At 42.7% G+C, this 16808-nt stretch overlaps 1 protein-coding gene across 1 annotated transcript; it reads left to right on the forward strand.

Annotated features, from left to right (window-relative positions):
* The first annotated feature begins 141 nt into the window (after nucleotides 1–141).
* On the forward strand, nucleotides 142–15692 carry cwf19l1 (CWF19 like cell cycle control factor 1). The gene is made up of 14 exons (XM_056275935.1): nucleotides 142–201; nucleotides 1144–1228; nucleotides 2987–3071; nucleotides 3712–3813; nucleotides 3984–4198; nucleotides 5300–5415; nucleotides 5543–5627; nucleotides 6255–6392; nucleotides 8711–8906; nucleotides 10368–10447; nucleotides 12432–12641; nucleotides 12774–12893; nucleotides 13085–13182; nucleotides 14447–15692. Exons 1-14 carry the CDS (start codon nucleotides 179–181, stop codon nucleotides 14589–14591), a joined length of 1698 nt encoding a protein of 565 aa, XP_056131910.1. The 5' UTR covers nucleotides 142–178; the 3' UTR covers nucleotides 14592–15692.
* Nucleotides 15693–16808: the final 1116 nt, after the last annotated feature.

Genomic DNA, 16808 nt, shown 5'->3' on the forward strand with positions numbered 1-16808 from the left:
AGTACTAATGAAACATTATTTATATTTTATACTGATAATAAAAAGGCAAGTTCTCGGGTGGGTTTTACGAACGATTTCTTAAGTACAGAAGTCAAAGGTTCCGCGGTTAGTTTGACGGGACCAATACTACCGACGTACGGGACAAGTTGCAGAAATCGTAGTAACGGTCGGCTTCGAAATGGGAGATCAGCCGTTACGAATGTAAGTTTATTTATTTGCCGGGTCCTTGAATATTGTTATTTTTGTTGTACAAAACACACCCAGCGTGGGATTCTAGCTCTTCAATTAATTGTAAGTGCCCAATTTTCTCCCTCGCGCTGCCACACACCCTAAAGCAACGAGGCCAGTTCACCCGAGGTTCAGTCCTTTTTTCTTTTTTTTAAATCTGAAACTGTTCACCTGGCTAGTTGGGGTTTCATATTTTGCTGCATGTCAGTGGGTTGCAGTAGTTCAATTCAATTTTATTTGTATAGCCCAATATCACAAATTACAAATTTGCCTCAGTGGACTTAACAGCAACACAACATCCTGTCCTTAGACCCTCTCATCGGATAAGGAAAAACTCCCTTAAAAAAACCCTTTAACAGGGAGAAAAATAGGAAGAAACCTCAGGGAGAGCAACAGAGGAGCGATCTCTCTCCCAAGACGGACAGCGTGCAATGGATGTTGTGTTCACGCAATTTACACAATACAACATTGAAAGAGGATAACAGAATTATAATGGACATAAAATTTATGAAGAACATGATGCACAGGATGCCAAGCAGTGTCCACGTGCCAACGGAGCAGTCCAGGACCCAAGCCACGCGACCAGCATCATCATGTAATAAGAAAAACTTAGGTGAGGAGTGGAGGGGCAGGCAGCATCCAAATGGCGGCCACCATCACCATTGGTGGTTAAAACTGAAAATGAGGTCATTTACTGTTTGGATCACTGACACTGCCAAGACATACAGTGAATGTATGTCATGAGGTCTTGTGTGATGCTTTCCAGCGTTAGACCAGCCGGGCTAGAGATGCACGGCAACGTTAGTTAAAAAAAAAAACCCCACAGCGATAGAAGAGAGTTTATGATCACGTTTGTTTTGTTTTTAGGTTATATGCTTGTGTGTGACATTTGTGTGTATCTCTCTTTTCATCCAGACTGGCGTGTGGGGATGTTGAAGGGAAGGTGGATGCTCTGTTCAACCGAGTGCGGACCATACAGAAGAAAAGTGGGCAGTTCGATGTAAGTCAGAGCTAGTCTGTTATAAAGTCACATCGTTGCGTCCAAACGAACCTGGAAGGTTGTGTTGTAGGCTGACTGGGGTTCATTCAAGACAAGATTTGGAGTTAAATAAAGTCCTTCCTTTGGTAGAAATGTTTCACAATCAGCTGTGCACTTTGAATTAATCTACATAGCAGCACACCTGTCAATTATACTGGTAAACACAAGAGTCAGTATTTATGGTCATAAAAAGGAGAACCCATTACAGGATGTGGAGACTTGCCTAGTATTACCAATGCAAACTACATTGTTTAAAACTGATCATATTGCTGGGCCAGGAAACGTCACTCATCATCTGTAATATAAGCAGCCTTTTTAGTTTGGGGATGTACATGCACACTTTGTTGTAAATATGCAGTGCAAAACCATCAAGGTGGCACTTAATTTGATAAAAATAATATTTGTTCCCAATATGGTTATTTCTATCTAACATAGATATTTTGCTGTCATGCCATGTTTTCAAATGAGAATGTTGATTGAGAAGTATAGAGAAGGACAGAAGGAGTTACATTGTGTCTTTGTAGATTTAGAGAAAGCATATGACAGGGTGCCAAGAGAGGAGGTGTGGTATTGTATGAGGAAGTCGGGAGTTGCAGAGAAGTATGTATGAGTGGTGCAGGATATGTATGAAGGAAGTGTGACAATGGTGAGGTATGCGGTTGGAATGACAGATGGGTTCAAGGTGGAGGTGGGATTACATCAAGGATCGACTCTGAGCCCTTTCTTGTTTGCAATGGTGATGGACAGGTTGACGGACGAGATCAGGCAGGAGTCTCTGAGGTCTATGATGTTCGCGAATGACATTGTGATCTGTAGCGAAAGTAGGGTGCAGGTTGAGGAGAAACTGGAGAGGTGGAGGTATGCACTGGAGAGAAGAGGAATGCAAGTCAGTAGGAGCAAAACAGAATTCCTATGCGTGAATGAGAGGGAGGACAGTGGAATGGTGAGGATGCAAGGAGTAGAGGTGATGAAGGCGTATGAGTTTAAATACTTGGGGTCAACTGTCCAAAGTAACGCAGAGTGCAGAAGAGAGGTGAAGAAGAGAGTGCAGGCAGTGTGGAGTGGGTGGAGAAGAGTGTCAGGAGTGATTTGCGACAGAAGGGTACCAGCAAGAGTTAAAGGGAAGGTTTACAAGATGGTTGTGAGACCATCTACGTATGTTATATGGTTTGGATACAGTGGCACTGACGAAAAGACAGGAGGTGGAGCTGGAGGTGACAGAGTTGAAGATGCTAAGATTTTCATTGAGAACGATTATATTAGAGGGACAGCTCAGGTTGGACTGTTTGGAGACAAAGCAAGAGATGCAAGATTGAGATGGCTTGGACATGTGTGGAGGAGAGATGCTGGGTATATTGGGAGAAGGATGTTGAATATGGCGCTGCCAGGGAAAAGGAAAAGAGGAAGGTCAAAGAGGAGGTTTATGGATGTGGTGAGGGGAGGACATGCACGTGGCTGGTGTGACAGAGGAAGCTGCAGAAGACAGGAAGAAATGGAAACGGATGAGCCGCTGTGGCGACCCCTAACGGGAGCAGCCAAGAGTAGTAGTAGTAGTAGTAGTAGTAGTAGTAGTAGTAGCAGTAGTAGTAGTAGTAGCCATGTTTTCAAATGTTGTCAGATTTTGCTGTAAATACCAACCCTGAAAGATAGGCTTTAGTGAAATAGTTTGATAAACTGTCAGTTCCAGTTGCTGCTTGCTTATATAATGTTTGATTATAGCTGCTGCTTTGTGTGGGAGAGTTCTTTGGAACGACACCAGAGGCCGAAGCAGAATGGCAGGGCTACAAATCTGGAGCCAAGAAAGGTAAGTAATGGATGCCCAACCACAATAATACTATCTTAAACAGAATTGTTCTGTCCAGTCTTTGGAGTGCCAGCCTGAAGAGCATGGGGACTTGCAATGTCTGTGCCATCTTCACATCTTTTAAAATAAATGTCCACATTTATTTGTTTTTCTCTGTCATTTATGCATTTTATTCTCAAGCAATTGTTTTTAGCAACAACTATTTGCTTCTTGTTTGAAAATAATAGTAATTATAATAAAGTGTCTACTTAGCCTAACTAACCAGATTTGGCTAAAAGAACATGTCTAAACCTGGGGTGCTCCATTTGCAAAACAAAATACCTGCTAAAGTAAAAATAACTATAGGTAATTTGTTGTTTATTTCAATTGAAATGAATGCCATAATGCAACTTGATTGACTGATTGATAAGACTTCGAACAGACACCTAGCAGTGTGATCGACTCACAAGAGTGGTCTAGTTTGAGAGGATACTAGAAACACCTGTTTTTCTAGCTCTCTCTTCGATAAAAAAGATTGTTGAATTGTGGAATTCCTCTGCCACTTTAATAGGCCAGTTGTTACATTAGTTTCTTCCCATGATTAGCTCTAATTTCTTTAGAAATGACACCCTATGTTTCTTTTCTCTTTTCCATCCCTCAGCTCCGATCCACACTTACATCCTTGGAGCAGCTACCCAGGAGACAGTGAAGTATTTTCCCAGTGCTGATGGCTGTGAGCTGGCTGAAAACATCACCTACCTGGGTAAGCCACAGGTAGTTGGGAGCTTCCAAGCTTACTGCATGTGATCACATTTTTATATTCTATTTTCATCAATACATCATTGTACTTAAGGATGTAAAGTTTTGTATGAGGACATCAAGCCTATATTCACTTTGAGAGTGTGTGTCAACGTGTGGGTTATTGTCTCCTAGGTCGTCGCGGGGTGTTCACAGGGGCATCAGGCCTACAGATTGCCTACGTAAGTGGTCGGGAGGCCCTCCAGGATCCGGCCCCAGCTCACTGCTTCACCCCTAATGACCTGTCTGCCCTGGTGTCCCCGCTATTGAATAACTCAAAGTTCAAAGGAGTGGACATCCTGCTGACGCCACAGTGGCCCAGAGGAGTATGGCTATACGGGAATACCCCGGTAAAGAGTTTGTAGTTTGGAGGAAGTACTGAAAATAGTATTCTTATAAGAGTGCTCTGTCACTGAAACGGGAGAAAGTCTTGCCAGTCTTTTTCACATTCTTTTAGTCTATCAAGTTTCACATTCTCACTTTATTTTTCCTATAATGCAATAATTTTGTCAGCTAAGGTATATGAAAGATAAGGCACATCTCAATAGTGCAACATCATACTGTATGCCAGATCAATGTACCTAATTTTACAGGCATTACAGCAAATTAGACATCACTTCATATTAAAGTCTGTTTAACTGAAATAGCATTGTTTATTTCACACCATATAAACTCAAAAGTTTAATTAAATTTAAATCATGCATATGATTTGTAGAAATGTCCACATGCCATGTACCTGATGAAACCTGTCAGCTTTATCACCTTGATTGATGATATAGTAAAGATTTTGAGGTAATGATGTCAGTAGGGACAAATTTAAAAAAGGTGACACACTGCAAGTCACACTTGCATCTCCATGTTCTCTGTTTAAGCAACCCCCTTCTCTTCTCCCATCCCCCTTCCCACCCTAAAATCAGTTTTTTTCCAACGTGTACAGGGTGGATACACACCCCTTTAAATACTTAATAACTAAAATTGATCAAATTATTGTTGAGTTTTCTATGCTATGACGTGAATGCAACTTTAATTAGCATACTTTTAGCATTTGACATTTTGGAACTTAAAACCAAACCTGAGTCAAATATGATCTTTGAAATCCTTTTTCACAGTTTTTTGCAGCCTAATTAGGTGGGTGGTTTTATGACAGATAAAACTGCAAATGCTAGCAAATTCAGACAGTCACAGAATGCTATTTTAAAGCCAATTAAAGTACTTTTCTGTGATTGACAACCCTGCCAGATGTCATATGAATTCTTCTGATACTGCAGGTGCATCTATCTGCTCCCCATACAGCTGAAAGCAAACAGTGAGAGAATTATTTCCAACAAATTTCTTACTGGATTATTGAGCATGCATAAAGATATTTCCAACTGTTATTTGGCCCATGTTGTTTCTAAGCCTGCCAAACCACCACCCATTCCGTGAGTCATCTCATGCATTGTGTGTTGCAGGAAGTGAACTCAAAATTTTGTGGATCAGGTTCCATTGCCAACCTTGCTGAGAAACTGAAGCCGCGCTACCATTTTGCTGCACTAGAAGGTGCTCACTATGAAAGAGTTCCCTACAGGTACATACACCTGTCCATACTGCGCAACTGAACCACAGATCCAGAAAATGATTCATGTTAGATTTAAGGGGGAAGTTATGATACATCCCGATAAGTATAACAATGTTTGTTATTTTCCCATTCATAGAAATCACATGGTCCTCCAGGAAAATGCCCAGCATGTCAGCCGCTTTATCGCCCTTGCAACTGTCAACAACCCTGCCAAGAAGAAGGTGAGAGAAAGGGTGTCCTTTACTGGGAAAACTAATTAATGACAGCATGCCATCATGCATACAATTCGATAATGTAATTCATTGAGTAGTTCATCTTGTGATGGATTGGTAATATTTCATTTTGCTGACATGTAGACACACACTCACTCAGGTTTGGTAACATAAGACCTGGTTTCTTAAGCTTTGCAAAAAATGTGATTGTACATATGCTATTTGTTTAAAAAAATGTGATGCAACTATTCCTTGTTCTTTTACCCATAAGAGTGCCTATGACTTAAGAGAAAACAGTTGTCCATGAAATTATTAAAATGCCATCTCACATCACAGACATTTTGTTGAAGATAGACAACTGAAATTCCAAGAAAGCTAAAAAGAAAATTGCCCATCTGAAGATATGATATGTCTCTGTATGTATGAGTGTTGGCCTTACAAAGGTATTAGTTCCTGCAACTTCACCATTTGATGATAGCCAGATATGTAAATGTAAACATTTCTTAAAACCATGACGGTTAACGAATACAAAGCGGGGAAAAAAGCGAATAAAAAGGCTTGCACAAGTGAGGATACCCCCCCTCGATTTCTATACCTGCTGATAATTTCTGTCCTGTCTCTTTCTTTTGCCTTCAGTACCTGTATGCTTTTAACATAGTTCCAATGAAGATTATGGAGCCATCTGAACTGGTGAAGCAGCCTCAGGATGTTACAGAGAACCCGTACAGGGGCGGGAAGAAAGAGAAGCCAGCGTTTGACACATCAAAGGAGGAGGTACGGCATGTGTGAGTGCGAGAAACAGCGACACAATAATAATAATAATAACTTTATTTATATAGCATTTTTCTAAAACAATGTTACAAAGTGCTTTACAAAGAAATAAAACCAGACAAGGAAAAATAAGAATAAGACCAAGTAAGTAAGAGTAAAAATAAAAATGGCATGAATAAATAAAAATCAAACATTTGCAAAAGCTTTCACAAAAAGAAAAGTTTTAAGACAAGATCAAAAAGAAGCCAGAGTCTTGGTTTGTCTTAGTTCAATGGGAAGAGAATTCCATAGTGTGGGGGCTCCAACAGCAAAAGCTCGATCACCCATTGTGACAAATGAAGACCTGGGAATAACCAGCAGGGCATCATCAGTGGACCTTCATGGTCAAGAGGGCATATACCAGGTCAATAAATCAGAAATGTATGTAGGAGCAAGACCGTTTAAGGCCTTAAATGTGAGAAATAAACTTTTAAAATCAATTCAAAATATAACAGGGAGCCAGTGTAGGGAGGCAAGCACAGGAGTGATATGGTCATGCTTTTTTGTCCCGGTAATGAGTTGAGCAGTGGCATTTTGTACCAACTGCAGATGGTGGAGGGAGCCCCTGCTGATACCCAAGTAAAGTGCTTTGCAGTAGTCAAGTTGAGAATAAATAAAAGCATGTACAACTTTTTGCAGATCTGCAATTGATAAAAATTACCTTATTTTGGAGATTACCTTGAGCTGGAGAAAGCATGACTGAACAACATGTTTGATTTGATTATCAAAACCGAGATTAGCATTGGATATCACCCCAAGATCCCCAGCAGCCTGCTTAAGACTATCTGACAGACCACCAAGGTTAATACCGAAAGGACTGATGGAATTTGGGGGACCGAACAGAATGACCGTGGACTTATCCTCATTAAATTTAAGAAAATTTCGGACATCCAGGATTTATTGTCAGAGAGGCAAGTTGTGAGATTTGCTAGGGCGCGATCTGTGGGTTTTAGTGGCATGTATAACTGAGTGTCGTCAGCATAAAATGGTAAAACACATCATGATTTTGAATAATGTGACCAAGGGGCAGCATGTATATAGAAAACAGAAGGGGACTAAGAACTGAGCCTTGAGGGACACCAAAACTCAACCGAGCCATCGAGGAAGTATAGTTAGCCAGAACAACAGAAAAAGTTTTGTTGGTGAGGTAAGAGCCTTATAAACTAAGCCGAGCCCTTGATGCCAACTCAAATCTCTAAGCAACGTAAGAGGATACTGTGATCGACTGTGTCAAAGGCAGCACTTAAGTCTAAAAGAACTAAAATAGAGCAGTCACCTCTGTCTGCTGTCAGCAGTAGGTCATTAGTGACCTTAACTAGAGCTGTCTCAGTACTATGAAGTGCTCTAAAACCGGACTGGAAACTTTTAAAAACACTATTAGTGTTCATAAAAGAAATCAAATTGAGATGAAATTACTCTCTCCAGAGCCTCAGTTAAAAAAGACAATTTGGAGATTGGTCTGTAGTTACTTAAGGACAGGGGATCTAAATTAGGTTTCTTCAGCAATGGGTGAACAATGGTATGCTTAAAACTGTCTGGAAAGGAACCAGAGGCCAGAGAATTATGAAGAATTTGCAGAATAACGGGGCTAATAGTTGAAAATACCCCCTTGAGCAGCTTACTGGGAATGATGTCTAAGATGCAGGAGGAGGAGTTTATATTGGAGACTGTACTCTCTAACACTGAAATTGTAATTGATTAAAACTGGGTAAAAAGGCAGAATTAACATGGGGAATGGAATGAATGCAAGGGCCAGGCTGGATTTGGGACCTGATATTCGCCACCTTATTTACAAAATGAATGAGAAATTTTTTGGACAGCTCAACATCAGGCTCAAAAAAAGAAGTGGAAGTGGAGGGACCATTAATGGTCCCTCCACATGGTAATTGATTCTGTTCAATCAATTAGAGAACTTTAGGATTGTGGTTATTTCTTAATATCATATCAGGGAGATATTCTGCTCTCGCATCCTTAACTACCTTCTGGCAAATTAACATTGGGTTTTAAAGGTGTTATGTGCTAATTCGGACTTGTGGACCTTCCATTGTCGTTCTGATTTTCTACAGATTATATCCCTGTTTTGTCACTTGGCTTTAAAAGAGAGTTCATTTGCAAATGGAACAGATACCATGCAGACAATATTATCCAGCTTCATCAGATTTATGCTGTCTCATAATGTTTATCTTTTTCACTGCGCCTCTTGTGCTTTGACTTGCTAATCTTCATTGTTCATTTTGAAATTCCCATTGAAATCTGACTCTTTTTTTTCTTGTGTCCATCAGGAGCCAGCCTCCCAGTTCTTCTTTGACCTAAGCAGGGGGCAGGGAGGCAGTCCTCGGGGCCGCGGCAGGAAGAGACACGTAGAAGAAGACAGGTGTAAGCAGGGACAGCCCCGGGACGGAGATGGACACAGCCAGAGACAGTCACATGATGGAAACAGGCAACACCAAGGACAGCCCAAACAACCTCGAAGGCCCCGTGAGTCTAACGCAGGGTTCCCATGTGTCCTGAAATACCTGGAAAACTTGGAACTTTGTAGACTAGTTTCCCAGTCATGGAAAACGTCTAGAAAATTGATTGATCAGTTATCCTGGAAATATTATTGAGGTCATGGAAAGTTGTCAAGTTAGGTTATTATATTTTTACCTGTTGAGGTTGCCTTTTTTAGACATGATTTTTAGCTGAGATCACATATTTTCGAAAGGAGCCAGTTGAGATGGCTCAAACATCTGATTAGGATACCTCCTGGGTGCCTTCCTTTGGAGGTTTACCGGGCACGGCCAACTGGGAGGAGACCCCGGGGTAGACCCAGAACGCGCTGGGGGGACTACATGTCCAATCTGGCCTGTGAACACCTTGGGATCCTCCAGGAGGAGCTGGAGGGCGTTGCTGGGGAGAGGGACATCTGGAGTGTCCTACTTAGCTTGCTGCCACCGCGACCCGACCCCAGAAAAGTGGCTGAAGATGAGATGAGATGAGATCACATATTTTCAGCTGCTGACATTGCAGATCAGTGCTTTAAGTTTGGGCTGTTTGTTCAGTGGCCAGCTTAAAATTACACAGTCCATTTAAAGTGTTAAGGCTTCCACCTATATTTAATACTGAATTATATGATCTTCCATAAGCAACACCTGCCATGTCTATCCAAGCAAAAGTCATGAGAAATTATTTCTTAAAAAGAGTCCGAACACTGCAAACAGGGCCCAGTCTCCTGAAAGCGTTTTGTGTAGAATTTTTAAATACAATGAAATAAACATGCTGAGTAACTTATTTTTGGTGAGAGTAGTAGTAGATGTAGTTATAGTTATACTAGTAGTTGTGAGATGTAAGCAAAATAACCAGTCTTAAAAAAAAAAGTACGCACAATCTCACTTGTAACTTTTTAATGTGCACTTAAAATCAGAACTACGTTTATTTGACAGGTAACTTTGCACATATAATGAACATGTCTTAACTGGTGGCTTACAAAGATGGCTGTTAAAGTAATACAGATAAATAAAGTAGTCCGTATACAAGAATGAGTACACAAGGAAATAAATTTCAGCCATCACTCTTTCAAAGGCTGGGATGAGGTAGCCCATCATGGAATTCCTGCCATGCTCTCCCATTCCCTCGCGCTCTCTCTCTCTCTCTTTCTTTTCTTTTTTTTAAACTTATAGTTATGGGATTTTGCATTTTACAAATCACAATCAACATATGAAATAAATCCAGTATTATCCCCCCCCCAGCATCCTCCGAAATGACATCAAGTACAAATAAATATACGACAGATATACAACGCCCTCATTTACATAAACACAGACAAGAGGGGAAAAACACACTCATTTTTATCTTTTTAAACTAATTCTTAATTAGACTGCTAAAGTTTTTTTAGGATAATTTCTCTTTCCTTTTCTTGTTTGTTCACTGTTTCCAACCTGAAACTTTGTGTCTCTCCAGCTCAGCCCACTGGTCCATGTTGGTTTTGTCTGGCCAGTCCGCAGGTGGAGAAGCACCTGGTCATCAGCATAGGAGCACATGTAAGTCATACACACAACAAGGGCGAAACTATGGTATAGGCATTATTTTGGACGCTAGCACCTTCGGACGTTACCTTCTGATAGGAAGTGTAACCCTGGCCGCTCTAAGGGTTGTACCATCAAAAGTAGAGGTGAGATTGCTTTTTTTTTTCTTTTACTACTTTATTGATCCCCGTGGGGAAATTCTTTCTCTGCATTTAACCCATCTTAGCTGTGCAGCTAGGAGCAGTGGGCAGCTGCCGTGCAGCGTTTGCGGACCAACTCCAGTTTGTCTTGCCATGTCCCGGCCAGGGACACAGACAGGGGTATTAACCCTAACATTTTTGATGGTGGGGGAAACCGGAGCACCTGCAGAAAACCCACCGCAGACATGGGGAGAACATGCAAACTCCACGCAGAGGACGACCTAGGATGACCCCCAAGGTTGGACAACCCCGGACTTAGTACCCCAGACCTTCTTTCTGTGAGGCGACAGTGCTAACCACTGCGCCACCGTGTTGCTTTAACCCTGTACCTTTGATTCAGCAGAAAACATTGAACATTTTTGAAGTATATCATGTGTTTGTTTGTTTCAAATTGTGGGATCAAACACAGAAATAAGGAGCCATTTGCTAGCAGATCCCTACAGAAATGTCTTGCTCTACAAACACTTTATAGGTGTCTTTGTTCCCCCATTTTTAAACAAACATACACATGTTATCCATCAAAAATGTTTGACATTTTCTGCCGAGTCGAATGGTACCAGGGTTGAAACAATCTGAGCTATACTTTAGATGCTATGACCCACAGAGCGGCCAGAGGTATACTTCCTATCAGGGGATATATGGCATGACACGTTCCTGCTTTCTCAGCTTACTTCCTCCATTTGTTCACCTCCACTGACTGACCAAAAAAATCCACCATCACAGCACAGAACGATGTGAGGTGGATAAGAACGTTAGGAGATCCAATTCTGAGCTTCTTTAGCGAACATTAATAGCAGCAACAACATGCTGAATCAGACAACTGAGTTAGTAGTGTGGGCTAGATGGGCGCAACCAAGTGTACAGTTGGGAGGGGGGGGTAGTCACACACTTATGATGTTTTCCTTAACAAATGGTAATAAATTGAAAATAAATAGGAATAACAAGAGCCAGGTCCATTGACAGGGTTCATATAAAGGACATATTTAACATATTTTCTACTGTATACATGACCCCCCCCCCAAAGAATGTGTTTATGCCCAAGGCACACATCCAGGCACAAGTGAACTGAACTGATGATTACTTTTTAAATAGTAGCCCTACATTTGTGTGTACACATTTTATCATATATAAAACATACAATGTTCTGTCCCCTTGATTCATAAAATGTTTGATATTAAAAATTGGCGTCCGGTTAGCATAGCAGTCTATTCCATTGCCTACCAACATGGGGATCGCCGGTTCGAATCCTCATGTTACCTCCGGCTTGGTCGGGCGTCCCTACAGACACAATTGGCTGTGTCTGCAGGTCGGAAGCCGGATATGAGTATGTGTCCTGGTCGCTGCACTAGCGCCTCCTCTGGTCGGTCAGAGTGTCTGTTCGGAGGGTAGGGGGAACTGGGGGTGAATAGTGTGATCCTTCCACACGCTACGTCCCCCTCCAAATGTATCGGCGGGGGCATGTCTGCATCCCTCCCTGTATCGGCAGAGGGAGTGGAGCAGCAACCGGGACAGCTCGGAAAATAGGGTAATTGGTCAAGTACAATTGGGGAGAAAAAGAGCGGAAAAAAGCCACAAAAAAGAAAAAAAATCATAAACAACTTGCAACTTGAATACTTTAAAGTTGAGGTTCGCAGTATTGAAATAGTATCACCAGTATTGTAAGGATCTGATCTTGTAAAAGTTGGATATCATATGGCGCGATTGTGCAAAACCAACCTTTACTATTTACAAGTTAATAGAAACAATTCTTAACAATCAGATGTTAAAAACGCCATATGCATATTTTATTCTGTTGCCAGTGTTACTTGGCATTGGCTAAAGGTGGTCTGACGCCCCACCACGTCCTAATCCTGCCCATCGGACACTACCAGTCTGTGGTGGAGCTGAGTTCAGAGGTGGTGGAGGAGATGGAGAAGTACAAGACAACCCTCAAGAAGTTCTACCGGAGCAAAGGAGAGCGCTGTGTGATTTTTGAGAGGAACTATCGAAGCCAGCATCTGCAAATACAGGTGTCGCTAGACACACACACACGTACACACACACACACACACACACACATACATACATTCATACACACTCGTATGTACACACAGAGATAATACATAGATGCTGTAACAAAAATTCTGGTTCTGTTTCTTCAGGTAGTCCCGGTACCATTAGATAAGTGTGCTACTGAGGACATCAAAGAGGCCTTCATGGTCCAGGGGCAGGAACAGCAGATGGAGCTGATGGAGATACCAGAACACACTGACCTCAAGCAGGTGCGTGTCGGCATGTGCACCACACAAACGCATCTTTAAAAGGATATCGCACACAAATGCGCCAGTGTGATTTTTCATTTATCCCTTTGCATGCACAAAGCTGGTGCGAGATGTGAAAGACACGATAAACTCAAAACGGATGCAAACGAATGCCCATAAACTTGTTTTTTTTTATTCACGTTTGTTTTCAGATTGCTCCTCCGGGGACCCCGTACTTTTACGTAGAGCTGGACTCCGAGGAGAAGCTCTTCTATCGCATCCAGAAACACTTCCCGCTACAGTTTGGAAGGTATGGGCCGTGGTCTGAATAAATGTGCGCCATCACCGATGATTGTTTTACAAGCCAGCATCACATGCCGAACATTTTTGCAGTCAGTTGAGACTGAAGAGGTCACGCAGAATGAGGGATGAAACGTTTCTCTCAACAAACGTGTCCAGATGAACTGATTCCCTCACCTTTCTGTGGTTTTCCAGTCTTGGAGAGGAATAAAAAATTGTCCTTGATGTCCATAACTGGCCGTTTGCAAAATAATGATTGATACAGCAGTCCACCAAAAAGCATTTAGTGAGTCTCTTTACTTCATCTCACATCTGATACCCCACTAAGGGCAACGGAGAGAGCAGCTTTGACGCACCGTATGATAGAAACTGGTTAGGTAAAAGACAGAAAGGGAAACGCTGCAAACATATTGTCAAGGGGACTAAAACAGATGGACGCCATGCTGAGTGACTGAAGGATAATCCTATTTATTTATTGACCCCCCCTTTTTCTCCCTACTTGCACCCGGCCAATTACCCCACTCTTCTGAGCCGTTGCGGTCACTGCTCCACCCCCTCTGCTGTTCCGGGGAGGGCTGCAGACTACCACATGCCTCCTCCAATACATGTGGAGTCGCCAGCCGCTTCTTTTCACCTGACAGTGAGGAGTTTCACCAGGGGGACGTAGCACATGGGAGGACTGACCAGAGGAGGCGCTAGTGCAGCGACCAGGACACATACCCACATCCGGCTTCCCACCCACAGACATGGCCAATTGTGTCTGTAGGGACGCCCGACCAAGCCGGAGGTAACACAGGGATTCGAACCAGTGATCCCTGTGTTGGTAGGCAACGAAATAGACCGCCACGCTTCCTGGGCACCCCATATTTTTATTTTCATTCCTTTCCCGAAACCCAAATCTGACCTTCAGAAATTCCTTCTATAGTTTAAACTTGGGAACACGACACCTCCTACTTCATGGAGACAATAGAAGGGTACTTAGAGCTGCATACCAGTAAGTTAGCGACAGTTAGCTCAGTCTACTGACTACGTTAACATGACAGGTTAAACAAGCTTAGTCACAGGGGTGATGCTCGTATTGACAGTTGGCTGGACATACAGTAGCAGTTTGTAAATTCCACTTGGAGAAACTTTGCAAATGGTTATTTAAACCTGGAGGGTTGAATGATTTCATCTCATAGTCGGTACTGAATGTGACCTCTGACATGAGCATGAGACTTCTTAATTTGTAACAGTATTTGTGTGTGTGCGTGTGTGTGTGTGTGTGTATGTAGGGAGGTGCTAGCTAGCGAGGCGGTGATGAACATCCCCACCCGTGCAGACTGGAAGGAGTGTAAGCAGACGAGAGAGGAGGAGGAGGAGTGCAGCAAGCGTCTTCGAGATGACTTCCAACCTTACGACTTTGCTTTGGAAGACTGATGCACTCGCACAACGCACGTGCACCTCATGGATAAGCGGGTATACTGGTGCTGTGTAGCCTTCTCACAAACACACTCAGTACAGGGGTCCGGGAATAGCGGGATGGAGGGAGCTGAGGAACATGATTTGCCATAAAAAAAAAAAACGGCATTTGGCTGTTTATTTTTTTCAGTGGAAGCAGTTTTCACGTTACCTGTCATGATTGTCACCCGAGTATCTAGTGTCGCCACCTGGTGGTCTTTTAGGATGCTAGATGTCTCCCAGTGGTGATGCTGAGGAAGGAATTGTTCCATGCAGCCAAACAAAATTCACACAAGCAGCAACATTTTGAGCATAGAAGAGGCCAAATACACACACACACACACAGGTCTCGAATTCAGGCATCTCAAGGTTTATGTACAGAGGTACAAATTTGGTGTGACGTGAAAAGTATTTTGTTTTTCACATCAGTGTGTATTTTTACATGTTCAGAGGTTAAAAGTCTCTTCACCGAATCAAGTCCATTCATCAAAAACATGCCCCCCCCCACTATTCTAAAACCGAGTGGCGTCCACATTTGAATTGTTCATGTCATTACAGTTTGACGTCATATTTTGGTCTCATGGTGTGAAATAATTCTGGAATGTGTCTCCTCCACCTCTTGTATGGCTTTGGGAGTACCTCAAGAAGTGGCGGCGTTGTTGACGAGACCAGTAATTTGAGCGTATTTGATGGTTTAAATTTTTTTTTAGAATTCAAATTCAGTACATCTGCTATTTAAGTAAGCGTCTGCCTGGGAAGGCTTGTTATTGCATTAGCATAGTCATGAGTGCTAGCAGGGTTCCCACAGCTCCCAGTACTTCCACAGTAACAGGATGGAAACTGGATACCGGCTGGACGACAACAAAGCCGGTATGTCGGGACTGATTCACTGAAGCCTTCAACCTCTTTTCTATTAACTGTCCTTGATGAGTTTTGTGTTTTTGGGCACTTGTACATTGGATTTTTACCTTTAATTTGAGGAAATTTTTTTAGAGATAATTGCTCAAATTTAAATTTTAACATCTGTACACAGTTTTATTTTGTATATGCTCAATGATTAAACTCATTTTTTTAAATCTGTGTTATCGTTGTTTGTCTTTACTATTAACTCGGTTTGTTGCAGCTGGTTGAAATCATCCAGCCATCCATCCATTATCCAAACCGCTTATCCTGCTCTCAGGGTCGCGGGGATGCTGGAGCCTATCCCAGTAGTCACTGGGCGGCAGGCAGGGGGACAGGCCGCCAGGCCATCACACAGGGCCCACCCACCCACCCACACACACACACCCACACACCCACCCACACACACCCCTAGGGACAATTTAGTAATGCCAATTCACCTGACCTACATGTTTTTGGACTGTGTGAGGAAACCCACGCAGACACAGGGAGAACATGCAAACTCCACACACAGGACGACCTCCCAAGGTTGGACTACCCTGGGGCTCGAACCTAGGACCTCTTGTTGTGAGGCGGCCGCGCTAACCACTGCGCTGCCACCATGCCGCCCTGGTTGAAATCAGCATTTAAACATTTCAGTATTAACAGGCTCAGTGGGGAATCCTGGTACACCCACACAGTCCATTTAACGCTACTTAAAACTGTCTTCATTTAACTTCCTACACATAGGCTAACATGTAGTTCAAACAGTTTTATACCCTCACCAGTTGGTCTCAGCAACAATAGTAAATCTATTTAAACTTGTAAAGCATCTTGATTTGGATTTCCATTTTCAAATATGGCACCATCTAAAACACTAAATAAAAATTAATTTATATCTAAAATGAGCAATGCACATGAGCTTTTATTAAAGCTGACTACAAGCTTCTTTGTGGGTTTTATCCCTTTTTGGATCCCCCCTTTTTTTTCTCCCCAATTGTATCCGGCTAATTACCCCACTCTTCCAAGGCGTCCCTTTTCTCTGCTTTTTCTCTTTTGTCTGCTTCTTTTCACCTGACAGTGAGGCGTTTCGCCAGGGGGACGTAGCGCGTGGGAGGATCACACTATTCCCCCCAGTTCCCCCTCCCCCCGAACGGGCGCCCCGACCGACCAGAGGAGGCGCTAGTAAAGGAGCTGGGCCTGGGAGTAGGCAAAAGATAAGACTCAACACTAGTGCAGCGACCAGGACACACATCCACATCCCGGATTCCCCCGTGTTAGTAGGCAACGGAATCAGTCTTTCGGACTTGGGCCGTT

The sequence above is a fragment of the Lampris incognitus genome, chromosome 3 (assembly GCF_029633865.1).
Source record: "Lampris incognitus isolate fLamInc1 chromosome 3, fLamInc1.hap2, whole genome shotgun sequence".
Classification (NCBI taxonomy): Eukaryota; Metazoa; Chordata; class Actinopteri; order Lampriformes; family Lampridae; genus Lampris; species Lampris incognitus.